The 27,999-nt window shown below is 43.8% G+C and overlaps 1 protein-coding gene across 1 annotated transcript; it reads left to right on the forward strand.

Moving 5' to 3' along the window:
• On the forward strand, nucleotides 1–27,909 carry BAP1 (BRCA1 associated protein 1). Its single transcript, XM_015407011.1, has 17 exons — nucleotides 1–153; nucleotides 4,020–4,049; nucleotides 4,126–4,180; nucleotides 5,243–5,375; nucleotides 6,742–6,861; nucleotides 7,513–7,574; nucleotides 7,660–7,802; nucleotides 9,385–9,463; nucleotides 9,802–9,925; nucleotides 10,450–10,597; nucleotides 10,927–11,111; nucleotides 12,299–12,432; nucleotides 13,461–13,933; nucleotides 15,422–15,582; nucleotides 20,611–20,703; nucleotides 23,666–23,738; nucleotides 25,770–27,909. Exons 1-17 carry the CDS (start codon nucleotides 117–119, stop codon nucleotides 25,901–25,903), a joined length of 2,184 nt encoding a protein of 727 aa, XP_015262497.1. The 5' UTR covers nucleotides 1–116; the 3' UTR covers nucleotides 25,904–27,909.
• Nucleotides 27,910–27,999: the final 90 nt, after the last annotated feature.

Raw genomic sequence — 27,999 nt, forward strand, 5'->3', positions numbered from 1 at the left:
TGCAAAGCTTGAGGGGTTCTGTTGTTGTAGTAGGATGGTGGGCTGTTGAGGGAGGACGGGCGGCGGAGAAGACTGCCTGGGGCCGGTCATGGCGCTGAGGCCTGGCCCAGGGGAAAATGAATAAGGGTTGGCTGGAGCTGGAGAGCGACCCTGGTGAGTAAATGAGTTCCTGACCTGGGAATGGGGGCAAGGCTGAGATCCTGGGGGTTGGGGACCTGAGGGGACGTGGTGGGCGCCTTCCCTTTGGAGAGGGTCTATAGACGGGACGGGGGGACGGTGCTAGCGATGAGGGCAGAACGGTCACTGATGCGCGCGCCTGCGTGGGGGAGGGGGGCTTCCATACACAGTGTCGGTAAGGAGGGTAGGTATGCCTGTCGATTAGGAAAGTTGGTCAAGAAGCTTAAGTCTCCACACTCCCTTCATTCTCCCAGTGTGCAACTGAGCATGTTAGGCTTGCGATGCTGTGTGCCAAAATGGTGTTGTATCTGGAGCTGATCTGTGTACCTGTCCATCTCCTATCAGGTCATAGCCTTTTGTTGACATTGTGAAGGACAGTCTTTTGTCCTGTTCCTGCTCCATCACCCCTTCCCATCTGCTTTTTAAAACTTGTCTGAGAGAGATGCCCGGATGTTTTATATCACACAAAGAAAGTAGGGCTACAAATACAACAAGCGATGTAGGAAAAAACTCCAGAAGGGTACAGTGTATTTGGAAATGTGAAAGGCTGTGGTACGATAGATCAGTACTGTTGCGGCAATGAATACTTCCTGCAGAAAATGAAACATTGAAAAAATGTTGAAACCCAGTGATCTATAGTGATCTATAAATGATCAGTATTATGTGATATGGTATCTATCTTTTTAAGGCTGAAACAGAATAATTTAAAAAATAAATGTTCTTGGAGAAAAGGCAGCAATCATTGCAATAAAAATTCTCTTGTACCAATTCTATAAGTAACAAGTTGGTCTTATTTGGGGTCAGTTCAATATATTTTATTATGTAGATCAGATTAAAATATTTTTTGTTACCACTTCTATGTGTTTGCTGTTTAAGTTGCTGTAGTCTTTTTTTGGGGGGGATACCATTTTCTTGGATTCATTTTTAAATCAAATAATTTAACATTACAAGAACACTTATTTTACTGTAACTATAGCATTTTTAAAAACAACAATATTTAAGTGACTTGCTTAAATTACAATTTGAACACTGTTCAAAGACTAGTTTTTGCAGTGTTGCTATACACAAATATTTTAGTAAAAATTAAGCTTAATTTTTTAGTAAGTGATAAAGAGAGAGGGATTGCCTAAACACGAATTGGGGGCTCCCATTAGTCCAGTTCTCTCAGCATGTCCTGCAACTGTACAGTCAGAAGCTTCAAATATGCTAACATTAATTTATTTAAATGTTTATACTTCCCTTCCCCTGGCTGAAGCTGGCTTACATCATTATAAATATACTAATAATTTATTCAACTCACTTTTATTTCTCCTCTTTGAAATGGTTAAAATTAGTAAATGTAGTTGACCCAACTTGAAAACCAAGTGGTTTAGATTTGAAATAAAACACATTGCTTTTGCTATGGCTAGTATTTTTCAGCCATCTTCCTCAGGTGTCTCCAACCTTTTGAGCCTGTGGGCACCTTTGAACTGTTGATAAAACTTGGGGTGCACAGCCACAAAATAGCTGCGAGGGAGGGTGGAGCCAGCCATAAAATGGTTACCACAACTTACTTTAAGTCACACAAGTGAAGATCCTTATGCTGCGGTGGCAGCTGCTACCAAAGCAACATTTTTAAAAAACCTGCACACCCAATCAAATGTCCAGTGACTCATCAGAAGCCTTGCTAGGCAAGAACCTTACCCACATTCTAGAAACACTTGGTGTGCACCAGGAAGTGTCAGGAGGTGCCATGGTACCCATGGACACCAAGTTGAGGACCCCGATCTACCTTACCTCGAAGAGATTTGTACTATGACGGTTTAAGAAAGTTATAGTGATCTATTAGAAGAACAAATGTAGAGTCCAGTGGCACCTTTAAGACTAATAAAGGTTTATTCAAGGTATGAGCTTTCATGTGCATGCACACTTTTTCAAAGACAAGGCAGTTGTCCCTTTTCCATCCCTCATGCCCCCTTAGTTCACCACTGCCGCCCTATTTGCATAACGTAACAGCATTTTTTCCTTTCTTTTTTGAGGTGGGCACAGTGTTCTGTCAGCAAAACATTCCAATATTCCTTGCATTGCATTCAGTATTCTAATATACTATTCTGAAAAGGAAATACACTAAAATACACAGGATGTATAGTCCTTCTTATTGAGAATACATATGTGAGGACTGAATGAGTTAGCATATGTAATGAGAGAAGAAACCAATATCCCTGTTGAGTCCTGGGGAGGTTTTTGTTCCAAGTGTTCTAATAACTTGTAATTCAGCAGTTTCCCTTCTGTTCCTGAAGTTCCTTTGTAATAAAACAGCTACTTTGAGGTCATTCATTGAATGTCCTGGAAGGTTGAAGTGTTCTCCTACAGGTTTCTCAGTCTTGTGATTCATTGTATCTCAGAAACCCAATAACTGGCTTTCAGATTTCATCATAATCACAGGGTGAAAAAGACAACTGGGAGCCAACAAGGAAATAATTGTTTACTGTTTTCCTCATGATATAAATATCCCAAAGTTTGTCAAACCAGGCATCTATGGAAGACCTGTTTGGGCTTTTGTGATTCCTGATGTCAGATTTGTGTCCATTTATCCTCTGGTGTAGACTGTCCTGTTTGTTCTATGTAGAGAACTGAAGGGCATTGTTGGCATTTAATGACATATACCATGTTAGAAGATGAGGAAGTGAATGAGCCTCTGATGGTGTAGTTGATGTTGTTAGGTCCAATGATTGTGTTGTATGGTTGGATGTGGCAGCAAAGTTGGCATCTGGGTTTATTGCAAGCTCTGGTCCCAGTGTCCATGTTCAAATTAGACGTTGCATTATTGTGGGTGATTGCATTATTGCAATTCCAGGACGTTCAGTTGCTGATCTAAAAGTAGCAGTTCTCTTACAAAAGAATTTCGAAGGGAGATTAGAAAGAGAGACTGCTGAATTGCAATTGATAATGAAGCTCAAGACAATGCATCCACCTGGATTGAATTGAGACCTAGGTTTCCTGTCTCATTACCAATGCTGATTTCTCCACACCTATTACCCATCTGCATATTTCACCTAAATCCAATTACGCCCACTGTTGTTATTAACTGCTATTGTTATTTGCCTGCTAATGTCATTTGGCATCTGAAATCATTCCACTTTCCGATAAATATGACTGATGGACTCTCACTCTAGCTGTATCTGAAAAAGTGAGCAGTGACTCACAAAAGCTCATATACCCTGCCGCATATTTTGTTAGTCTTTAAAGGGCTACTGGACTCTTGTTCATTGTTGATTGTCTTACTGCTCTGCATGTTGTTCCCAAACACAAATGTGCATGCCTGAAGTTTGGAGCATGTGTTTGTCTTTGGTCCTGGAAACTTCTTCCAGCTCACTTATACCCATCCATCCTCTTCCCTCTTCATCCTGTGATCAGCATTCAGCCAGGCTGAATGTCAGCTGAGCCATTGGGTGGCTCTGGTTGAGGTTGCAGGGTATATGATTGTTTTCCCCCTTGTTGATTGATCCTATTCTTATAGCACCTACTGCAACAAAATGTGTACATGCTGCTGCTGCTGCTGCTGTTCTTGATGGCTAAAAGTAGCAACAGCACAGTAGCAGTACACTGCTGTAAGAGTGAGGAAAAAGAACAGCAGCTAGCATATGGTCATTAATTAAAGTAAAGGCATGTTCAGTGATTGTTGAACTGGTTCATCTACATATTGCACGCTTGGAGTTGAAAGAACATACATGTGCATTTGGCACAAAGGAGGCTGGAATGAAAGGCATCCCCTGTTTCTGCTTGCAGAATTTGGGATCTTTAATGTATTCTTCAGAATATGTGTACTGCTCAATAAGTATTACTTTCTTGTTCCTTTGCAGGGCTCTTCACTCTTCTAGTAGAGGATTTTGGTAAGTAATCTAGAATCCGTCTGGCCATTTTTACATGACTTTCTATACGCTCACTTTTACTGTATATTTTTGGTAGGTGTTAAAGGGGTGCAAGTTGAAGAGATCTATGATCTACAGAGCAAATGCCAAGGGTAAGTAACTAACACTGATGTTGGTTAGGGAAAGCTAAAAGAACTTTCTGCGGTGTATGACTGGCCCTGATGTTTGTAAAGAATCAGGTTGAATTCAGATTGGTTTCCATTCAGAATTGTTAGTTTTTTAATGTGGAAGTTGTTGCCAGGTCTTTTGTGAATCTTTTTCATGGGCTGGACTGGAGCTGAATTGAATGTTCAAAGCTAGCCATAAGGCCACTGAACAGAATCGTGGCAACACTGTTAACAACAAAAGGTTAACAGTGTCGTGTTAACTTATTAGACATTCATAGTAAAGGGGGACTGGGGGCAGACCCTGACTTCAGCCATAGACTCCTGGGTGGGGGGAAGGAGCTTATGCCTATTTGGGCAACTTCCACCACATGTGGCTCCTTCAAAAGCCACGGTCAAAAGGCAGGGCCCAGCTGTGCCAGCAGGCATGTCAAAGGCAGGGCCCAGCTGTGCCAGCAGGCATGTCAACTCCTCAAGAGTCATGAAGCCACAGTGGGGCATGCACTGATTGCAGCATGGTCTTTAGAAGGAAAATGGAAAAGGTCCAGGGAGGGTTTGTCAGTGTCCTACTCAAGGCTGCACAAGAAGGGAGCTGGAGAGAGGAAGAAATGGATGAGCCAAAACCCTCTTCCCTCTCTGTCTGAGGCCACAGGGGCAGCTCAAGCATTGAGGCAAACTTGTAGGTGGAGTGGGAGTGAAGCCCACGAATAAAGATGTATAATATCAAAGTCCTATTATCCCTTATTGCATTCAGATCACAATAGTTTTTATACTGAGGTGCTACAGGGCGAATGAGGTACCATGCACCAATTTGCCATGCTGTCATATTTAGTAGTACAAAAACAATAATAGTTCAGAGACATAATGGGATAAGGGCACTGATAACATGAGGAGTAATATCTCCGTATGAAATTTCAGATAATAGATATTTGCACTGATTGTCAGCATTTGGGTGTACAGAGATGGGTGCTGATGAATGAAATTGCCTTAGTTGTTTGTAATATGAACTGCTTGGTTTTGTTACCCTGCTGTTTCCATTCTGTTCTTCAGGCCAGTTTATGGGTTCATCTTCCTCTTCAAATGGATCGAGGAGCGCAGGTCCCGACGGAAGGTCTCTACACTGGTAGATGAGACATCTGTAATTGATGATGACATTGTGAATAACATGTTCTTTGCTCACCAGGTAAGCTGATATGAGTGAAAAAAAGTTCTCTTCCACTCTTCTAAGTAAGAGAGAGCCAGAGCTTATTGTGAGCCAATTTCATGTCTTGCACTGAGGACAAATTTCTAGGATCAGTTCCACAATATGCGTAATACTGATGAGAAAGTTTTGCTTTTGAGTATTCACAGAATGCCTCTCTTCTTGCTGAATTAGCTGTTCTCAACACAACTGATATAAGGAATAAGGCCTTCCAGACCAGGGGACATGCCTTCAGTCAGTTAAACTCTAGTGCTTATTAGAAATGAGAGCCCCAGAGTACAGCATCCTCATAACTGGAGTCAGGGCAATTCTTACCCCCATCCCATTATTACTTACTGTCCTTGCAATAACTATGGATTCCTCATCCATTTTCATTTCCTGCCATAGCTTATGTCTTTACCATCTCTTGCTTTGATGTCAGCTCCCCCACTTAACCTGTACAAAGCGGGCAGCTGCTTCCACGTCTGTTTTTCAGCTCTGTAGATGATCCAGCTTTCTTATGGTTTAATATCAATGAACTCAGAGGCCAGATTAGGTTCTGAAAATTAGGTTTTTTTAAGCAATGTCGGGTGCAAACGTCTTGGGCAAAATCTTTTACTCTTTTTGTTATGGCTTCAATTTTATGGAACAGACCGCTGCAGAAAGCTCAGAGGGCACATTCATTGGCCGTTTTCTGCAAGACAGTCCATTTTTATAAGGAATATTCTGCTTGTATTTTATTACTGCTGGGGAGTGGAATTGCTAAATTATGACTTCGTAAGGTGCATAGCACTCAGGATAAGGTGGAATAGAAACTTTTAAGCCAATATACTTTTTTGAGCACGAGGATATGCTCTAATTTTACCTTCCTGTTTTTTCTTCCATCTTCACATTCAGGGGTAGGTTTGAATGTAAAGAGAGCTGTGGTTGTCGAGTTTGTCCTGCATTAGCTGCTTGGTGCTTCGGTTTAAGGGATTTTGTTGTTGAAGAGGAGGGCTGCCATAGTAAATAGCATGGTGGAACCACCTTTGGAACTTTGTAGTTAAGAGCATGGGTTACGGATAACTTCTGTAAATAAATTATTGCGGTCCCACCTGACTAGGTTGATCTCTGTAGGACTGCTGGGAGAATAGTTGGGTGGGCCTCGTAGCAGGGGTAGAACTTCATGGCATTTTGATTCTTTCAGTCTCTGTGATTGCTGCTCTTATCTATTACTGTGTAGTAGGAATAGAGGTTTTGCTGAAGGCACTGATTGCTTCAATAATTGATCTGAAATCATTGCTGTAGGGGCAACTGTGGCCAGCCCGGCTACTCCAAGATTGCTTTTTCATGCTGAACATAAATGTTCTCTTGTCTCATTTTGTATAAGCTGATTCCCAATTCTTGTGCCACACATGCCTTGTTGAGTGTCCTCCTGAACTGCAGCAATGTGGATCTGGGGCCAACCCTGAGCCGAATGAAGGAGTTCACTAAAGGGTTTAGTCCAGAGGTATGGTGTGGCAGTGTGCAGATGAGGGCATACCAAGATCATTGTGGGCTGTTGATCTCCTAAGGTCCTTTTGTAAAATTTTATGTCTTGGTAGCATTCCCTTTCTCTATAACTTGACCTATTCCTTTATTTCTTTGGGGAGGGGAGCTTTTCCTTTGGCAGTTTAAAGAACCTTTTCTGATGTATGAATACCAATTCATCAGTATCACCATAGACCAGGGAGACATTAGATGAACAGGAGCTGGAAATGCTGTGCTGAGCCTTTTAAGTGTTTTCATTCTTTGTGGCTGGGGATGGGGTGGTTCAGCGGTTTGGTCCACTAGGCTCCTTACTGTATTGTAGATTAATTGTAGATTACTAATTTGGTTATTTGGAGAAAACGGTTTGCTAGTGAAACTATTGCCATAAACTCTGAACATAAACTTTGTGCATGTTTTCCAGTAAGCATACTGCTGTCTGACAGTATTAGTGCCCCAGGTGTCCTGTTACGAATTCTGCTGAGTTCCCCCCCACCTTCTATACAAGAAAGGAAATTATTTTGGGCAACTGTATAGAGGATTTCCGTTAGGGTGATGGGGAGGGGCTTAAACAACAACAACTATGTATGAGTTTGAAAGAATCTGGTCTACCTTTTTGCTCTTATTTTTCCAGAGCAAAGGTTATGCAATTGGAAATGCACCAGAATTGGCCAAAGCCCATAACAGTCATGCTAGGTAAGTGGGATGGTAGGGCACCATTGTCTACCAAATGAAGTCAGCCCATCTTCTTTGACTACATGGATGTTTGCTGTCTTGGCAGGCCAGAGCCGCGACATTTGCCAGAAAAGCAGAATGGGATCAGTGCTGTACGGACTATGGAGGCGTTTCACTTTGTCAGCTATGTTCCCATCAAGGGACGGCTCTTTGAACTGGATGGCCTGAAGGTTTATCCCATTGACCATGGTAAGGGACCTCTTAACTTGGGTGTTTGCTCAACTGCAGCCTGGGAAATGTTGACACACCAGGTTTCTGATGGTCTGTCATTTCCATTATTGTATAGAGGAATCACTGTATTTATCATTTCGGAAGCTCTTAGCAACATACAGAATGCTTTAGAGATCTGGTGTTCCTTATCAGTCTGATTTACTAGGATCCTGTTTTACATTTCCTGTTAGTATTCTAAGTTTGCTCAGGTAGTTGCAGTTTACTCATCCTTTTAAAAAAAATGCTGATTCTAGACATCTGTCATTTTTGTTCCAACTTCTTTCTAAGTATATCTGGGAGGTATATATTTGCTTCTTTTCTCACATTTTATTTCACAACAACCCTGTGGATAGATCTGGGTAAGAAACAGTGACTTGCCTTAAGTCAACCAGTAGCCTTCAAGGTATGAGAAGAGATTTGAACCTGGGCTGCCTAGTGATATTCCAGTATTCTTGCTGCTACACCGTACTGCTTTCTTGAAATAATCAACAGTTCCTTTGTAGGTTAACATGATTACTTCTTTCTTTTAACTGCTGAATAACTAGTATCAGTTTAGTAATAGCAAAACGTGTCTTACGTGCTATCTTAAAAAACACCCCTTGGAAATCCACCCTTTAATTCAACTGGATATTCTGTCCTGTGTCTAGGCTTCGGTTGGTGCTATTTTTTTTAAAAAAAATTATTTCTTAAATTTGTATCCTGCCCTCCCCGCCGTGGCAGGCTCAGGGCGGCTTACAGAATATATATATGTATATGTTAAAACACCAAAGTATATTAAAACCCCAAATAAGTTAAAATCACAATATATAAGATCATCACTGCTAAGAGCCTAGATATTAATACAAGATGGCGGCATTCCGTCGACATTAGAAGGTCACATACCACCACAGTCCAGGTTCCTGCCAGGTTATTGGTCGTTGAGTTGGGGCCACGCCCATTGTATTAGAAGGCGGCACCCTAATCGAAAGCCTGGTGGAAGAGCTAACAGGTGGAGAACTAGCCTGCCTTCACTTTTGTCTGCCTCTCTTTTGGTAGCTAAAGTCAGCCTTCTGCCTGGAGGTTAATAAAAGTATGATGTAGCAGTTGAAGAGTGCTGGATATATTATGTGCGACAGCTTTCACTGTATGAGAAGTTGGGAAGGAGTACTTTGTGCTTTTCACTTCTGTTAGGGAAGACTGGGGTTACTGTGAGATGCTTGTCTTTGGTTGTAATTTATGTTTCTAGATTCTCTGTTTTTGTTTGCTTTGGTTAACCCTTTCTGGTTGTCTGAATTGGGATGAGACAAACATTGTGAGGAAATGTTTTGGAGAAAAGGAGTTTGTTTCTTATAGGAGTTGACTTTGCGGGTAGCATACATGTTTTAGAATCCTCCTTTTGTCCATGTGGACAACTCAGACTATTCTCATTATTTGGCTGATCCTTGTAATATTTTTCTGCATTTACGCTCCTCATTACTTTTGCACAGGAGGAAAACCCTGTGCACAGTTCAAGCCCTGGTAGTAATTGAATGCCGGAGCATTTATCCGTACATATCTGTTATTGCCTCTTCTTGCTTTTTAGGGCCCTGGGCAGAAGATGAGGAATGGACAGACAAAGCCAGGAGGGTTATCATGGAGAGGATTGGACTCGCTACAGCAGGGTAAATGCCTAAATCAGTCTGAAGTGAGCATTGGCTTGGTTTGGGTGACAACTTTAGAGGCGTACTTAAGAAGAGACAGAACTTTTTTCTCGGAAGCTCATGTTCTGTAGACATGGCTTTGGTACAATAATAGTACCCACCTCTTTGCAGAAGGTGCATGATGAGGTTAAAGCCTGGTGCTAAGACTTGCTGCTCCTGTAAAACTATCCACACATACCAACAAGTTCATCAGTCCTATCCAGTGCCAGAAACTGTGACACTGTGCTTTGTTGGAATGACATTGGTGGCAAAAGTATTTAGGACTGGAATGTTTAACAGCAGGTGTGGTCTTTATGCAGGGAACCATATCATGACATCCGTTTCAACTTGATGGCAGTGGTGCCTGACAGGAGGGTGAAATATGAATCCAAGCTGCAGATCTTGAAGATGAACAGGCAGACTGTATTAGAGGCTTTGCAGCAGGTAAAGGGCAGAGTGGGAGTGGGAGCCTAATGGTGCCGACCACTTAAGAAAGAACAGTGAAAACCTGGGAGACATAGAGTGGCAGAAATACTTTTGAGGAATGGGGCTTCTGTTAAAGGGAGCTCACAAGAAAAGCTACTAGCTGGCTTATGATCTTATTTCCCAGACAGGACATGTTGGGGGGCTCTCAAAAGCAAAACAACCAGTTGTTGAATGTCACAACTGGACAAATACATCTTGAGGGAATATGTAGGTTTTCAGTTGTTTCAGAATGGGGGCACATTTGGAACAGCTGCATGCCCAAAAGTCTTAATGTAATAACAGTTGGAAGAAATATGGCTGATGTGCTACACAAACGTAGCAGGTGACCTGCAAGCATTCTCTAAAAAAGTCTTTTTCCACTTGTAGGGAAGCTTGTTAATGGAAACTTCCTTAGCTATAGGAAATCTCATTGTTTTCTTCATCTTTGTTGTTTTTTTAATTTTGTGAACGGCTTGGCTCCTTCTTTGTCTTTTTCATGTAAGCTAATCCGAGTGACTCAACCAGAGCTCGTTCATACCCAGAAGTCCCAGGAGTCCCAGGCTTCTGAGGAGTCCAAGCCAGGTAACAACAAGACCCAAACTGCGCTGGAACTAGGGAGAGTGCAACTGGCCCCTGAGAGCTCACAGGCAGGTATGGGATTCATTCTAGGGATGTATCCTTAAATGCTGTGGAGTACTGTGAATAAAGAGCTCTACTCAAAATGTATGAAAAGCAGGAACAGACGGATGTAGTGGAAGTGGTTAAAGGCTTGTCTTTACTGTGCTAAATCTTACTGGTGAAATGTTCCAGTCTATGACGTAACGCAAGGAGGACTGTAAATCATAAGCGTCTTTATCTAAAGTAAATATATCCTTGCCTTTGGAAGGAGACTGGAACCACGTCCTGCTGGAGAAGTAAAACCCACAAGAGTAGGAGGTGTTTCCTCTTGAACATAAAAGGTTTATACATGTACTTTGCAGAGAGTGCTGAGGATACTACGGGCCAAGATCAGCCTGCCTCAACCCAGAACCTGCCAAGCAAATCCAAGCTGAGCAATAAACCATCTGTGAGCAGTATAAATGGGGCCCTGGCAAACCCCAGTCCCATTGTACAGAGGCTGCCAGCTTTCCTGGATAATCACAACTATGCCAAGTCACCCATGCAGGTAAATAGTGTGTTGTGTCTAGATGCTCTGTTCCCCCTGGCATAGTAAAACCTTCCTGAACTGTGCTTCCCTGGGTCTAACTAGTTGCTTTGGCACTTCCAGAGGGAACAGTGGCTTCTTAGTTGGCTGGGAATACATGAATAGCTGCTCTTGGGGTACTGCTTCACATGTAGTTTAAAATTCTACAGTGGAAAATTCCATTTTCTAGGAATAGAATAAATCTTGGAAATATTAATACTTGGAAAGTATTAATATTTATCTGAAGTGTTTCTAGGCTGCTTTTCAGGCATGTCAAAAAGGCATGGGGGAATATTTGGTTTGAAGGCAAAAACTGGAATAGAAAACAAAGAATGTTGATAAGGCTGAGTGGAGGGACGCATTTGATGTAGGGGAGCCACACTGAGTTTTGGTGACTCATTCAAGTCTTTTCTTGGCTGGCAGGCATTTACTGGATGTTTTTGTCTTTCCTCCAGGTGATAAAAAACCTTTAGTAAGTAAGCTGATCATTGTTATCCTTTTTTAGGATTGTCTTCAGTGTTTATCTGAACCTTTCATTAGTCTCAGGATGGTCTGAATTACAATGTAGCCTTCTCACTTGTATTCTGCTTCTTAAAGTTTCATGAATGCTGTGTGAAGTTTGCCTCTTCATCTGACAAACTTCCTGGGCGATCCCCATAGGAAGCAAAAACCTTGAAAATGTATCTGCCTCTGCAAAAGCTCTAGTAAGAATGCTCGTCTGGTGACAGTTTGTATATTGCAATGTATTTTTTGTAACTTCAGTAAAAAGAGTTGTAATGGCCATGCCGATTTATCGTAAAGGGGTTTGATAACTAGCAAAATTTATGAGGCGTGTGTGTGAATCTTTTTTTCTTAAAATATGAACAATTTCACTTTTGGCTGTTACAGTGAACCTGAAAATGCCCCAAAGCATATTTTGTCAGTACGTCCCTAGAATGCATCTTTCATGAGACTGAAGAAAGGGGGACTATCTCAACTCACCCCCTTTTTTAGCTTGCCTTTGTGTTCACAAACTTAATCTGGAATACTGAAATCCTGATACAGTACAGGGGCTCATCCCCCACCTCAGACAAACTTCTTTATGCAGCAGTGGTTCTTGAAAGACTGGTTTCCCTGGGGTATAATTTCTAGGACATGTTCTTCAGGTAGTGCTGTGTCTTTTGTTGCAGGAAGAGGAGGACCTTGCAGCAGGAGTGGGCCGTAGCCGGGTTCCTGTACGGCAGCACCAGCAATATTCTGATGACGAGGATGAGGATGATGATGACGATGAAGAGGAGGTTTGCAGTGCCAATCCTGCCATGAGGTAAATAGCGAGGCCAATGGTTGCTCCCTCCAGCCTTGTTTCTTTGTAGCTGATGGAGTCCTTATGATGTCCTGAACATGGAGAATAAGGATTTTATTAGGTTACTTTGTCAGCTCCATCTCTGACCTGTCAGGATGAATGGTCAGAAACAGAAATAATTTGAAGAGGGAAAGGCTGCTTATTAGTGTAAACAACATTATGTGTATAAAGGGGGGGGGGACGACCAGTGAGGGCTCACAGGGTAGGGGAATCTCTCCCCTTTCTCTTTTCCTCAACTTTCCCTCTCTTGCTTTCCCTCTTTGCTTCTCCATGGCACTGCCTGCAGCCTCTCACCTTTCCTTCTCTTGCAGCCGCCTACCTATTTTTTTGTTTTTCCCCTTTGCAGCCTCTGCCCCTCGACTCACCCACCTATTTTCCCCCTCCCCTGTCTTCAGCTTTCCCTTTTTTGCTCCCCCTTCTCCAGCTCGATCTTCTATTTTTCCTAATCTTCTACTTTTTCTAGCCTGTCTCTTTCCACTCCCCTGACACTGCGGCTCATAATCCTTGGCATTATTGGTGATGGCTGGCTTAGCAAGTTCGCTGCCCCCTCCAGCCCATGAGATCTCATAACGTGGAGCTCAGTGGCAACAGTCTTTTAAAAAGAAACAGTAATTGCTTCTATTTTTTATTTTCTAAGCCCCATTTTTTCCCCTTACATTTCATGCTTATATGTAAACCTGGAGCTTCCCCCGGGCTTTTACTCCCTTCCCTGTTGGCCCTTGGCTCCACTGGGTGGCGTTTTTGATCCACACTCCATGGCCTATTCCTGAATAAGATATAATCCTACAAATAGAATTACATAAGATCTTTTCTGTGTGACAGAAATCTCTGTCATTAGTGGAACAGATCAGTAGGATCTAGTCCTGTGCAATGCAGCTATTTTATGCTTCTAGATTACGCATACTGTGTTTGGGTGGGTGTGTTATATCATGGGTGTTTTGTTACGGTATTGTTCTTCTATCTTCTTATTTCTGGTTGGTTTTGGACAGATTCAAGAGGAAGGGACAGATGAAGCCAGACAACCTGGCTGGGAGGACAGATGGCCAGCTCTCCATGCTGCAGCCCAACACCATTAATGTGCTGACCGAGAAGCTCAAGGAGACACAAAAAGACCTCTCCATTCCTCTGTCTATCAAGACCAGCAGTGGAGGCACTGCAGTTGCTGCTGTTGCCCATTCCCAGCCATCCCCTACACCAAGCAACGAGAGCACGGACACTGCCTCTGAGATTGGGAGTGCCTTCAATTCCCCACTCCGTTCCCCCATCCGGTCAGCCAATCCCACTCGCCCCTCCAGCCCTGTCACCTCCCACATTTCAAAGGTGCTATTTGGGGAGGAGGACAGCTTGCTGCGTGTGGACTGCATACGCTACAACCGGGCTGTGAGGGAGTTGGGTCCTATGATCAGCACAGGCTTGCTACACCTCACGGAAGATGGGGTGTTCTGCCCACTTACAACCACAGGTAAAGTTGTACAGGGTCTGCCCACTTACAACCACAGGTAAAGTTCATAGGAAAGGCCTTGTACAGTGTGAACTATCAGAGGCTTGTAGTCTAGACTGCACAATGAACATTGAGAGGATGGCAGGCAGTTCCCATTTAGATGCTGAATTGACTTCTTATATAAAGCCTGTGCTAAGTACTGATCTGCAACTTCAGCTGTCTTCAGACAAATTACTTGTTCAATAGGTGCTGTAAAGCTCCCTGCTGTGACCTGGATGGCCCAGGCTAGCCAGATCTCAGAAGCTAAGCAGGGTCAGCCCTGGCTGGTCCTTCGATGGGAGGCCAACAGGGAGGTCCAGGATAGGTAGGCAATGGCAAACCACCTCTGAACCTCTCTTGCCTTGAAAACCTGACGGCAGTGCCATACGTCGGTTGCAACTTGACGGCACTTTCCATCACCGTTTAAATCCCTATGTCCTGTACTGTTCAGACTAAGAGTGGGTAAACCAGTGGTTTGAAGAGACCTGATAGCTAAACAAACTCCTGCATGCTGAGGAGAATGTTAATGGCAGAACACATGCTCTATTCTTTCCCATGGTACTGAGGGTATGGCCCCTTACTCTAGATAGCAGAGCTACAAAGAAAGCTGCCATAACCCCACGTGACTTTATGGAGTAACCCTCCTGTGAAAAGCAGTATTCATGTACCCTTGTTTGTAAACAACTGTACACGCTCTCTATAAGAAAAACATGCCTTAATGACTTAACTACATGTTCCTGTTTCATTGTTACGTGATAAGCAGCTTGGCCCTCAGTCTGCCAGACTTTCCCTTGATATGAGCATTGGAGGCTTTGGCTTGCCAGTCAGCCCTTGCTAGGGCTCGTAGAGTATGTTCTGCATAATTTTTTTTGGCACTATACCCCTTCTTCCATCCTATCAGTTCTATTGATTGACTGTCCTTAAATTCTGGACGACTTGGCTAGGTCAAATGTTTTTCCCTCTGTGGGGTAGATTCCAAGGAATAGCTTAGGTGGACACATTGTGCCCTTGTGGATCTGTGACATCTAAAACTTTATTTTACACCCCTTTTGACTTTATGTTGGTGGCCCTTTTGAGAAATCTCTGGATTTGGCAGGTTATAGCTTCTGATACTTTTTTTTTGCCTTTCCAGCTAACTGCTACTGATGTTGACATTATGTTCACTGTAGTAAATTTTTTTGGCTGCAGTGGCTGCTAGGGTTAGGGTGGAAATAGATGGTGGTATTAGAAGAGCTTGTGTTGTCAAAGATCATTGCATCAGTGTATTATAAAAATAAAATGCTGCTAGAGGGTTTGGGGAACAAGAACATTTATACAATCTGTTCTGAGAATGTGAATGTCATCATTTGGGGGTTAGATATGTTCACAAAAAGTGTGAGCAGCATTACTGAAGTACTCAGTACTTCTGTTAATTTGGATACCCTTTATGTGGTTAACATTTCTTCTTTTTGATGTCTTTGCTGATATCAGATGGTGGGAAAAACTCCCCTCCTTTGAGCAAATCAAGTGAAGAAGTTCAGGCCATTGTCAAAGTAGAAGAGAGAGACTCAAGTGAACCAAATGAGAGCAAGGAGAAAGCGGGACACAGCCGTTCAAGTGATCCTCCATGTGGGGAAAAGTATTCTCCGAAAGTGAGTATTTATTCCTCTTCCCACTCTGTCTAGCAGTCATGCTCTGGTAGAGGGTGACAACTGATCTTCAGGGTAAGCCACTTGCTCTGTTTCTGATGCTGTAGTCTGTAAAATGACTACGTTCTTGAAAAGTTATTCTTTACCAGAGCCATGAAGTTTTGCTGTCTGTACTTTCACCACAAAATCTGCATTATAGCTGCTAAATAACAATGAAGAAGGAACACTGTGTGTAATAACTCACAATCCAAAATGCTAATGAAGTGCATACACTATTATAAAGAACCACATAGATATCAGACAGAAAATGCAAGATGTAAGCAATATATATTTAAACATTAGAACATAATACATGTTGTAAAATGTGATAAATACACGTTCATTACAAAGCTATAGTATAACGGAGAACAGTACAGATTGTAAAACGTGTGAACAACATGTGTCAGGAATCTGGTTTTGTATCATTTTTCAAAATGTCTTCATCAAAAGAGTTCAGAATTAAAGTAAGAAGGAATTTCCGTTGCTAGGTCTCCAGTCTCTGATTTATAATTGGCTCAGTGGCTGAATATTCTGACTCACTCCCACAAGATGCAGTCTCCTAAACACGAAAACACTGCATCATCCTTAATACAGTAGAAAGTCATTACTTGCCACTCAGTTTTATGATTTTGTAATGAATATATATTCTTTTGTAATGAATGTATATGCATCATACATCACAACACACATGTTCTTATTTTTAAATATAGATCACTTAAGTTTTACATTTTCTGTCTTTGATATATATGTGTAGTTTATAATTGTGTATACAGTGTCGTGCTCATTAGCATTTTGGATTTTATGTTACAGCTGCTAAAGACAATTGTCAGATGGAGTTTCAAGTATTTTTGATTCAGCACTTGTGTGCTGTGCCAGAAGTAATTGAAGTTGGTACCTGTAACTGCAGGTTCTCTTTTCAACAGTGAGGGCTGCCTAACCCATGCAGGTCCTATAATTTGGGGTGAGGGTCAAAACAAATTGGAAACAATATTTTATATACAGGCTGGTGTGCGTCTAATGGAATCTGAATACACTGTAATCTTAGATGATCATACATATTCTGCACAATGGGGGAATAGGCAATGTCGGAATTTAAAGAAGCAAAATCTGTAACGTCTGAGGAGGAGATTGGATTTATACCCCACCCTTCACTCCTGAAGGAGTCTCATAGTGGCTTACAATAACTTTTGCTTTCTCTCCCCACAACAGATACCCTGTGAGGTAGGTGGGGCTGAGAGAGTTCTTTCAAGAACTGCTCTGAAAGAACTTTTGACTAACCCAGTGTCACACCAGCAGCTGCATGTAGAGGAGTGGGGAATCAAACCCGGTTCTCCCAGATTAGAGTCTGTGCTTTTTTTTTTTTTTAATAATCCCCCTAGGGGGAGTTTTTTATTTGTTTTTTTCAACACTACAAACTATAATTGAAAAAAGGGAAAGGGGAACTACCTCTAAGGAAAAAGAAAAGATACCCACTAATAACTAAAAACCCAAGGATAAGAGATCAATACAACCGCTTATATTAGTGTTAATTTAACATGCTGATAATACATTGAACATGGTCAGTTATGCTAGGTTATATAACTTTTTCATCATTATATCTGTTTAATGAAACCCCAAGACCATCCCACAATTTTTATAAAATTTTCAGGCACAATTCAGAGTCCTTCAGCTTTTATTTTGTTTTATCTTTTCTAATCCTCAATTTATATGAAGTTTTGGGGGCAACCGCCCCCTTTTCGGAGGGAGAGTCCTTGTCAGAAGACACCGAGTCCAATTCGCCATCAGATTTGCTTTCTTCTTCCTTGTCCTCAGCTGGTTCTCCCAGCTGTGCTCTCAAAAACTCCCGTGCTTTAAGAACAGAGTCAATCTTTTCTTTATTATTGTGGAGTTTGAAAATGACGTCTTCTGGAATTAACCATCTATATCCGATACTATTTGTTTGTAGAAAAAGGATTAATTCTTTATATTTCTTTCTCTTCTGTCTTATATCAGATGGAATGTCTTTTAAAATCCTGATGTTTTTGTCCCTGATTTTCAAGGGTGTTCCCGTAGTTACTTTCAAGATAGTGTCTCTCACATGTCTCTTCGAGAATCTTACTATTTATTTCCCCTGGCAGTTAATGCCTGCTCAGTAACATCATTCGAGCAGCCACTATGGCTGTTCGAGTACCACCGTGGTCGAGGTGAGCTCTCGACCCTCGTCCCAGCTCCTGCCCACCCAGCAGTTCGAAAGCAACTTAATTGCAAGTAGATAAATGGGTACCCACCCGTAGTGGGGTGGGGGGCACCCTGCCTAGCGTGGTGGTTGAGGACGACGGTGACGGCGGCAGCGGCGAGACATCGGCTCCAGAGGATGGCGTGGCGATGCGACGGCAACCCCAAAATGTGTGTGGCCCTAGTTAGGAATAAAAATGGTGACTAGCACCGACCTGTAAGCCGCTCAGAGACCCCCTAGACAAGGGGGTTTGGGCGGGATATAAAGTCGAATGTAAAAAAAAATTATTCTCCTTAATATATGAGGAATAGGACCTGTAGACCACATCCATCTCGCTATGAAGATATTCCGCTTTCCAATCTGTCATTGGGGCTATTGCTTCACTCAGCAGTTGCTTCAGATTCTCTCCTCTTGATTCCGGGACCCCTTGAAACCGTAGGACCAGATTTGCTTTTTCCATTTGTAACTGTAAAAGTTGTGTTTCTCCCGTTGCCTGTTTCATTTCCAGCTTTTGCACCTTTTTCTTAACTTTTTTAGTATCAGCATCCATTTCCTTCACCTTCTCACCCATTTGATCCGTTGCTTTTAAGGATTTAGTCAATTGTAGCTGCTGTGAGGCCAAACTCTGACCTATTGTTGACAATTGTTTCTTGATATTAGTCATCTCGTCCAGCAGAGGGCGCAAGGAATCTGCCAGCATTTTGGAAAGCTCAGTGGTCTCTTCCGTTCGAGGACTGCCCACTAGTTTTGCTTTCACAAGCTTGTCTTTATCTGGTTTCTTCCCCGCCATCTTTTTGGATTGTTTACTTCCTTTAAAAGTTGCCAAAGTCTCTGAAATTCGCCCTTACGCTTAGCTGCGCTCTGGTAAGTCTCTTAAAACAGATTTAAATGCTTGCTCTTCCGCTCCCCCCCTCTTTATTCTGTATTTCGTTTGTGCGCTTGGGAGTGGCCCCTCCCCTGCTCGCTTTTTACCGCTTCATAAGGGGGGTAGCTTTCTTTTTAACTTTTCATGCTCGCTTCCACCCGACTCACTGTTTGTTGTCAGCCATTCGCCCTCGCTTGGCAATCATTTCTTTCGCTCGATCTCCCATGCTTGTCCTGGTCAGCGGCACTAAGTCCATGCGGACACTCAGCGGCAGGACCATCGGGGTGGAGGAGTGCCTCAATTCTCTGGCATTGCGCCGGCGAAGAGGTCGCTCCTCAAAAGCCCCCTGGCTAGGAGCCTTTCACCAAGGCCCGGGGGGGGGGTCGCGACCCGTCGCGCCCCCTCCTACATGCTGGTGTGCAGATTGCATCCCTGGAGGTCCAGGAGATGCGTCTGCCTGCGCGTCGCCATAAACCGGAAGCTAGAGTCCATGCTCTTAACCACTACACCAAACTGGGATGGGGAGTGTGTGTATGCGCCTGAAATGGTATAGAAGTTGGGGGTGAAAAGCTTTCCTTCTGGGTGATTGCAGTTAACTTATCATTCTGAATAATCAAGTGCTGGACAGCCAAGCTTGTACTGTACTAACAATTTTTATTTGAAGGTATTTAGGAGTGTTTCATTTCAAAAAGAGTTTTAAAAGTCAGGTTCTGTATGCTGCTCTTCTTCACAACTAGGTAGCCATGTATAGGTGGACTTAGTAAAATGTATCTTCTATGTCCTTCCCATCCTGGTGAGAGTACTTCCATCTTCTTTGCTCCAATTTGGTAGAACTGCTTTTCTCCCTGGCAGACTCTCCTGATACTATAGTGTGAGGCTGTATTTTTGCCCTTGGTTTGTTACAAGATGATCTGGGGTGGTGCTTTTCACAGAAGGAAGAGAGGAGAGGGGCCTTTCCTTTTTTGGGAAACTCTCTTAGACCAGGGGTTCCATGGAAAGAACTTGGCAGCAGCTGCCACCACTTCCTGGGAACCTCTCGACTGACCTGCTAAGAAGGGTTCCTTTTAGTGCAGTGCTAGACTAGTAAAGCGTTAACAGGGTGTAAAACCTGGAGAATGCCTCATAGAAAACTACGTAGCATGTGTGCAGTTTGGCACTTAGGGAAGAGATTAAGAGAAATATCCCAGAGAAACACACTTTACTAACATGAAGCCAGAAAAGAGGGGAAAAGGTAGTTGGGCTCAAAAAAATAGGTGGTGGGCTGGAAAATGGGGACAAAACAAAATACTGGGAAAGGACACAAAAACATAGCACACAGACTTTCAGAAACAACTGTTTGTCTGACTTGCTAGCTACACATCTAGGCTGTAGGAGATTCCTCAGATCATGTGCAGAGTTCCTTACAGTAACAAGATGGCGGAGTCTTTAACCCTCACCCACCGTCCTGTGGTCATCAGATTTCAATACAGTTGAAATCCCACTGGGACAAGAGAAAATCCAGCAAACCCCCCCAAATATTTATGGACAATGGAATCTGACCTCAGCCAGCCTCCTCTTTAAGAGTGACTAGTTGATCTAGCCAATCCAATGCAAAACCCATCTCTGATGACAGAGACTAATATTACCAATCAGAAAGTTACCATGATAGTCCCTCCCACCATGTAGCTGTTAATGACTCTGAACTCCCATGACAAAATGGTGGTCCTGTCCAAACTAAGATCCCAGATGCTCTACATGGCGCTGTTGAGCGTTATTAAAGTTTCAGGGTTTCCTGTCACAGTTCTGAAGCTAGAATGTTTCGTGAGATTCTGTCTTGTGATGATTCTGGCTCATACTGTCTTTCTTTCCTGACTTGGAAGGTTTGGTACCAGGGATTGGGAGGGCTCATACTGTGCCTGTTTGACTCTGGCAGGAGCTGCTGGCACTGCTGAAATGTGTGGAAGCTGAAATTGCGAACTATGAAGCCTTTTTAAAAGAGGAGGTAGAGAAAAGAAAGAAATTCAAGGTACGCTAATGGCATGTTGTACATCTCTTGAGAAATCTTTGCTGTTTTCCTGTAATCCGAGGTGCCTGTTGTTCACCCAAGTCCTGTTAGCTTTCTTGAGCAATGACTTTTTCCTGAAGCTGGAAATCTCATTGTCTTGTTGAACATCTCATCAAAACTGAGAAACCGGGGATTTATCATCTTATTTATTTAGTATTTATTTCATTAGATTTCTTGACCATCCTTCCCCGCTTACGTGGTGCTCAGGGCGGTTTACGACGACATAGTTCAATACAGTTTTAAAACCAATTAAAACTACAAGAATTCGATATTAAAACATTCAGCATAAACATTTAAACACTTTAAACAAGATGGCATATCTAGCATTCAGATTTTCATGGGGAGGGGAGGGTGCCAGGCAGATGCAAGGGAACTGTCACTGGCCTCAACCAAAGGCCTGGCGGAACACCTCTGACTTGCATGCCCTGCAGAACTTTAATAGATCGGACAGGGCATGGATGTTATTCAACAGAGAGTTCCACCAGGCCGGGGCCAAGGCTGAGAAAGCCCTGGCCCTGGTCGAGGCCAGCCGGATGTCTTTGGGGCCGGGAACCACCAGGAGATTCTTATCTGCTTATCTCAATGCCCTTCGGGGGACATATCAGGTGAGGCGGTACTGAAGGTATGTAGGTCTCTGACCATTAAGGGCTTTAAAGGTGAGCACCAAAACCTTGGATTTGATCGGGTGCTGCACTGGCAGCCAGTGCAGTTTGTGCAACACTGGATGGATATGTGCTCTCCATGGAGTCCCCGTAAGGACCCACGCAGCTGCAGTTTGTACCAGTTGGAGCTTCCAGTTACAGTAATCCAACCTGGAGGTGACCATTGCATGAATTGCTGTGGCAAGGTCGGGGTGAGGCAGGTAGGGGGCCAACTGCCTAACTTGGCACAGTTGGAAAAATGGCCACCGGACAACATTGGCGATCTGGGCCTCCATAGACAGAGTGGGGTCCAAGATCACCCCCAGGCCCCTGACGGTAGGTGTCGGTGTCAAAGGCACCCCATCAAGGGCTTGGAGTTGGCTCCATCTTAGCAGGATTCAGCTTCAACCGGCTTTGCTTCAGCCCCCCCCCCCCACGGCCTCCAGCCCCTCAGCTAGATTTTTGGGGGCAGAGTCTGGGCGGCCGCCCATCAACAGGTATAGCTGGGTGTCATCATCAGCATATCGGTGACACCTGAGCCCGAAACTCTGAGCCAGCTGGGCAAGGGGGTGCATATAGATATTAAACAACATTGGGGAGAGAATCACCCCCTGAGGCACCCCACATATTAGTGGGTGTCTAGTTCACATCTTTCCTCCTATCGCCACCCTCTGTCCCCGATCATGGAGAAACGAGATCAGCCACTTCAAGACTGTCCTGCGAACTCCTGCATCGGTGAGGCGGTGGATCAAGAGATCATGATTGACCACGTTAAATGCTGCTGTGAGATCTAACCGTATCAGCAGCGCTGACCCGTCACGATCCAGCTGCCTACGGAGGTCATCCGTGAGGGTGACTAACGCCATGGGATGGAAACCAGATTAGAATGGGTCCATTGCTGATGTTTCATCCAGGAGACTCTGGAGCTGCTTGGCAACCACTCTGTCAATTACCTTGCCCAGAAACGAGAGGTTCAAGATTGGGTGGTAATTGGCTGGGTCAGTAGGATCCAAGGTTGGCTTTTTCAAGAGTGGAACAACCACAGCCTCCTTCAATCCCTCTGGGTAGACTCCTGAATCGAGGGACAGATTAATAATGTCCACCTGGGGACCCTGTATACCTTTGCCGCCAGCCATCACCAGCCACGAAGGACAGGGGTCTAGGAGGCATGTGGTTGGCCTGATAGCACCCAGAATCCTGTCAACGTCAGCTTCAGAAAGCCGGTTGAAGGTTTCCAAAACTGAATCCAAAGACGGCCATGGGGCCTCCAGTTCAGTTATTGTTTCAATGGTGGTTGTGAGGTCGCGGCGGATAGACAAGACTTTTTCTGCAAAAAAGCTCACAAAAGCTTCAGAGCTAAGAGCCAATTTCTTAACATTTTGATTCCTGTCAGTGAGAGAAGGTAATGATCCGATCACCCTAAATAATTGTGCTGAGTATGAGCTTGTGGATGCGATTGTGGCTGCGAAAAACTCCTTCTTTGCAGCCTTCACTGCCATCTCATAGGCCTTCATAAACATCCCATAAGATGTTCTTGCTTCTTCATTGTGAGTTCACCGCCACGCTCGCTCTAGCCGACTCAGTTCCCGTTTCACCCCCCTGAGTTCCATTGTATACCAGGGGGACAATTTAGCACGGGAGCAGACAGGGCGTCAGGGAGCAATCTCATCGATGGCGTCAGAGACACAGGAATTCCAGTCCTCTATCAGCGCATCTAATGAGTCCACCGGAGGGCATTGGATCCCACAGAGCAGTCCAGAATCCTACTGGATCCATGAGTCTCCACGGCAAGCATAAATCCGCTCATTGCCTAGACAGGAGATGGGTGGGATGTCCATCCAGGCCTTTAGGGCAAAGTGATCTGACCTTTATCCTTATCTACCAGATCCATATTTATCCCCATGCCAAAAATCAGGCCTAGCGTGTAGCCTGCCTGATGTGTGGGACCTGATACAATGTGGGAGAGTCCTAGTGCCGCCATGGATGACACCAGGTCTGCAGCCTTCCCGGTGTCTGCAGTGTCAGCATGGACATTGAAGTCCCCAAGAACTATTAGTCTCGGGAACTCCAGAGCCCAGCCCACTACCCACCCACTTGCCAAGCTGACTCTGGTGTCCTGTTGATTGCCTGAGCTGCTCTTGACTGTATTATGTGGCAATGCAGACTTAGCTTTTATCTTACTAGGCTGTCAAAGATTCATTAATATTGGTCAGATTTCTTTTAACATGCTTGAACACAGTTTCTGAACAGTTCTTTTGCTCTTTTCTGTTGTGTCTGTATAGATTGATGACCAGAGAAGAACTCACAATTATGATGAATTCATTTGCACCTTTATCTCCATGCTGGCACAGGAAGGTGAGTATTATGTAGAGCAGTAGAAACACTAGAAGAATTTGGCCAGGCAAAAAGTGGTGAAGTTGATTCTGAGCGGAGTTCCATCTGAGGGGAGTGACACCTTAAGATGCCAATGTGAAAGATATTTCACTTAAAAGTAAAGTAACTGATTTCAACAAAGTTTACATTCAAGTATATGAGGGGTATTACAGTCAAATTCTAACTAAAGGTTTTATTCTAGTCTTAGTTGCTGCTAAAATAATCTTTTTCCAAACAGAACTACAACAGGAAATCTTGCCGATCTAGTTTGTAAAAGTAGGTCTTGTGCAGTTTGTCCGTGCAGTGGTTAAAAGCAAACTTTCCAAGTTCAACAGTAGAAGCTGTTCCCAGCATGAAGATAGAATGCTGTCAAAATGTGGAGGATCTGTGGTAGGCAGAAGGTGGCGGTCATACAAACAAAATTGTATCAAAAGTGCCTTGAAAATAATACATGGAAAAAACCTTGATCAGTGGTCCAGGCTTGAGACCCATGTTCAGTGCCCAGATGGCACTGAGCTGCAGCCAAGTGATGGAAAATCACGCAAAGTTAGAATGATGTGACAGGAATAGGAGGGCCCAGAAGAATCACCTCACCAGTGGGGGAAGGGGGCTGTAGACAGCAAGTATGTGTGGAGCACTGGAAAACCAACTGGCAGGATGGAGAGTGGCCTAGTTAGGGAGAGCTTTTATGAGGAGTAGGTTCTGAACCTACCTGTGCTAAAGTGGAGTGCTCTGTGATATGAGTTTGCTCTCCTTGCCATCCTGCTCCTTCTCTCCATGTGCATGCAAACAGAGAAGCAGGAAGTATGGTACCCCACTTGTGACGTGTACCCCACTTGTGACCTGGGGGTGATCTAGATGGCTCAAGTAAATGAGCCAGTTAAAGCAGCTCAGAACACATGTAAAGAAACCTTTTAATATAAGAAAACCAGTTCAAAGAGAGAAACATGCAGAGCAGAAGAGGAGGAGTATCAAAAGTTGAGGGAGAATTCAGCTAGGTGCACCATTATGTCCTGTTGTCTTTGCATTCAGTGTGGAAAAACTATCTTGTTAGAGAAGCATTTACCTTTGAAGACCCTGAATTGCCTTAAAGGGAACAGGTCCTTCAGAACATCCCAACCTAGAATCTGTTTGGGGTACTATTACCTTAAATCCCTAAACCTTCTCCATGTCCCTCCCTTGTTGTCTGAAGCTTATTCATGCCTTCTCTTCTTGATTCTTGAAACAGAATGTACTCTGTGGTTTGAGCAAGTGGCTGGTAAACCCTGTAGTACTTCTGCCTGAATCTTGGCATTGTCAAAAAGAAGCCATCTTCACTGGTTGGAACTGAGGCAGAATATATCAAGTGGTTTTGTCAGCAAAAGCAGTGAGCTACTTGCTCATAATGTATTTTGTACATGCTCCCTAGTTCCTCAGTTCCGTCCAGTATCCCAGATGAGCTCTCTGGTTGGGAATGACACATGCAAAAGCTGTGCAATTGAGGGCAAGCAGTTAGAGCCTCTTTGGGCAGATAGTGGTGCTGGGTTGGAAGGAAGTGGGCATGGTGGAAGTTTGTCGAAAGAGAAACCTTTTTCCTTCTCTTTGTCACAAGCTCCAAAAGGGGGTTTCTAAACTCTGGTTAATCTGTTGGTGGGACCATGTCAAAGCATTTTACTATTCTTGACCATGGTGGGGAAGAGTTTTTATATTTGAATGGGTTTGGGTTGATGCAGTGCCTGGATACTTGATTTTAGACTACCAAATGGACCTTTCTGTAACAGGATGCCCAAGACTTGGAGTACCTGGGTTTATAGGGGGACTGTGTTTTGAAATGTCTGGAAAGGGAGTTATGGGTTTGGGTTGATGCAGTGCCTGGACACTTGATTTTAGACTACTAAATGGACCTTTCTGTAACACAATGCCCAAGACTTGGAGTACCTGAGTTTATAGGGGAACTGTGTTTTGAAATGTCTGGAAAGGGAGTTAAGAGCATCCTTACTTAGCAGTCGTTTCTTGTTTGAACTCTCGATATAGGAATGCTGGCTAGCCTTGTAGAGCAAAACATCTCCGTCCGTAGACGGCAAGGAGTCAGCATTGGGCGCCTCCACAAGCAACGGAAGCCAGATCGGCGGAAACGTTCCCGGCCGTATAAAGCCAAACGTCAATAGCATCAGTCTTTGGACAGTACTCTTGTGTGCACTGCTTGCTGCTGTTGATCATGTGGTGCAAATTCCAGGCATTTCTGTGCCAGTGCTGAACAGTGAGGCTCTGCACTGGACTGCTCTGCCCAAGCCATCAGTGTTAGTGTAATGTTGCACATGAATCCCATTGCATTCAGCTGGGCTTTAGATGCCTCTCTCCCCTCTCCCCCATGGTGGCTGCCATGTGGGAATCCCACCTTTATATATATATATCTTATATTTTCCCACAAGAGAAGATGCCTGGAAATGTAAGGACTGGCCCCCATTTGAAGGACCTGCTGACATAGCCCTTGAACTTGTTGCTCAGGGCCCTCAACCCACTTGCAGTATATTTTGCCACAGATAGTGGCAATCTTCAGAGACTCTGTACCAGTTAAAGGGGTAAGTCAGTCTTTGCTGCTTTCCGGAAGGGCATCGGGGCTGGTGTTAATTTAATGCAGCGGTAGGTTTAGTCTCAGAGAGCTGGAATAAACAAAGTAGTGTTCTCTGCCAGTGCTTTTACTCTGCACTCCATGGGAAACTGACACCTATTTTTTGCATTAAATAGATTGTTTCTGTTCTGACCAATATGCTCCTGTCATTATAATGGAATACAAGTGGTTGCTGATCTTTTTTTGTTGTTGTTGCTCTTCCTCCCATTTCAGGAATCTACTGCTTGCTATGCATTTGAGTCATTCTGTTCTTTCTCTTGTTCTTTGCAAGTAGGCTTTCCATTCAGTATCAGTTCTCTTGTTTGTTTTTTTCTCCAGGTGGCTTCACCTGTTTGAGGTGAGTGTGTACAATGTGATGCGTATGTATGAAGCCTGTGTCTTAGCAGGTGGGAGCCTAGCAGCCTTAAGAGTTGCTGCTCTCTGGTCTTCTGTACCTGTGGAATCTTCAGTAACGCAGCTGAGGCTCAGGTCTTCAGGCTGGTAAACTTGAGCCTTCTGCGTTTCTTCATATAGTGCTGCCCAAAATCATATTGTTAACCCAGCCTCCTCCCCCAAGATGCGACAGCTTAGACATGGCTGGATCAGTGATACATGAGATGCTTTAAATCTGCTAGAAGTATTGTGGCGGGGAGAGAATAGGCAAAAAGTCCCATTGTCATCACACAACAAAAATAATCAGCCTGGAGGAGTGTTAAATGGGTAAGAACCATGGTTTTGTTGTGTGTGCATGTGTATATATTTCGGTTATGCTGTGGAAAAAGCCATGGGAGAACAGCTTCTTGACAGCTGCCAGTAAAAGAGAATTGGCCCCTGCCTCTTGGTATTCAATGCTGACAACTCAGATAATTGGTTTTCTGTCCCACTGCAGTAGTAGATGTGACTTTGGCAGGTGTGGGTACTGTGGTCACCACTCAAGGGTGAGAAGGCCTGCCCCAGCCTTAGCTTGCTGAAAGGTGGCAGCTGGGTTAAGAGTGCAGGACCCAGCTTGGGATGACATCAGCAGCTGTGTACCTTCCCGATGCTGACTCCATGGCTGAACTACCTGCTACCTCACTGGTTACTGTCTCCCATTGCAGCAAAGGATTTAAAGGTAAAACCAGTTCATGTAGTTGGTACCCATACTGTCATTACAGCACTTAGGAGTTCCTTGTTGCTCCTCAGCTGCTTTATGCAGATTAGTTTTCTTTTCTTTCCAGGCAAAAGGTACCTTGTGTCGAAAATGAATTTATGCATTGTGTGGCCTTGACAGCAACATTTGTAAACGTGGATTAAGACAAAAGAGAAATAGTGGGCTATAATAAGTTAGTTTTCTACCTTATCCAAACTGCTATTCCAAAGACCCCTTTGTCCTCCCCCCGCTTGTAACTCGAATGTGAATAGCTGAATCTCCTCTTGCACCCCAGTGCAAGCAGTGGCATTCAAAGGACCACAAGATGCAGAGGCCAGTTTGTGAGAAGAGGATAATGCAGCTGCAAACATAACTTCTTTTGCTTTCCCTTGTGTACTGGTGCTGACAATAGGATTTCCTTTTAATATGTGGACAGAATGATCTGTCCCTTGCTTTGTTGGTTTCAAGTGTTGTAAATACCAAGTTCAAAAAAATAAAACCTATACCTGTTGGACCAGTAGATG

Source organism: Gekko japonicus, unplaced genomic scaffold (assembly GCF_001447785.1).
Source record: "Gekko japonicus isolate JY-2015 unplaced genomic scaffold, Gekko_japonicus_V1.1 scaffold1974, whole genome shotgun sequence".
NCBI lineage: Eukaryota > Metazoa > Chordata > Lepidosauria > Squamata > Gekkonidae > Gekko > Gekko japonicus.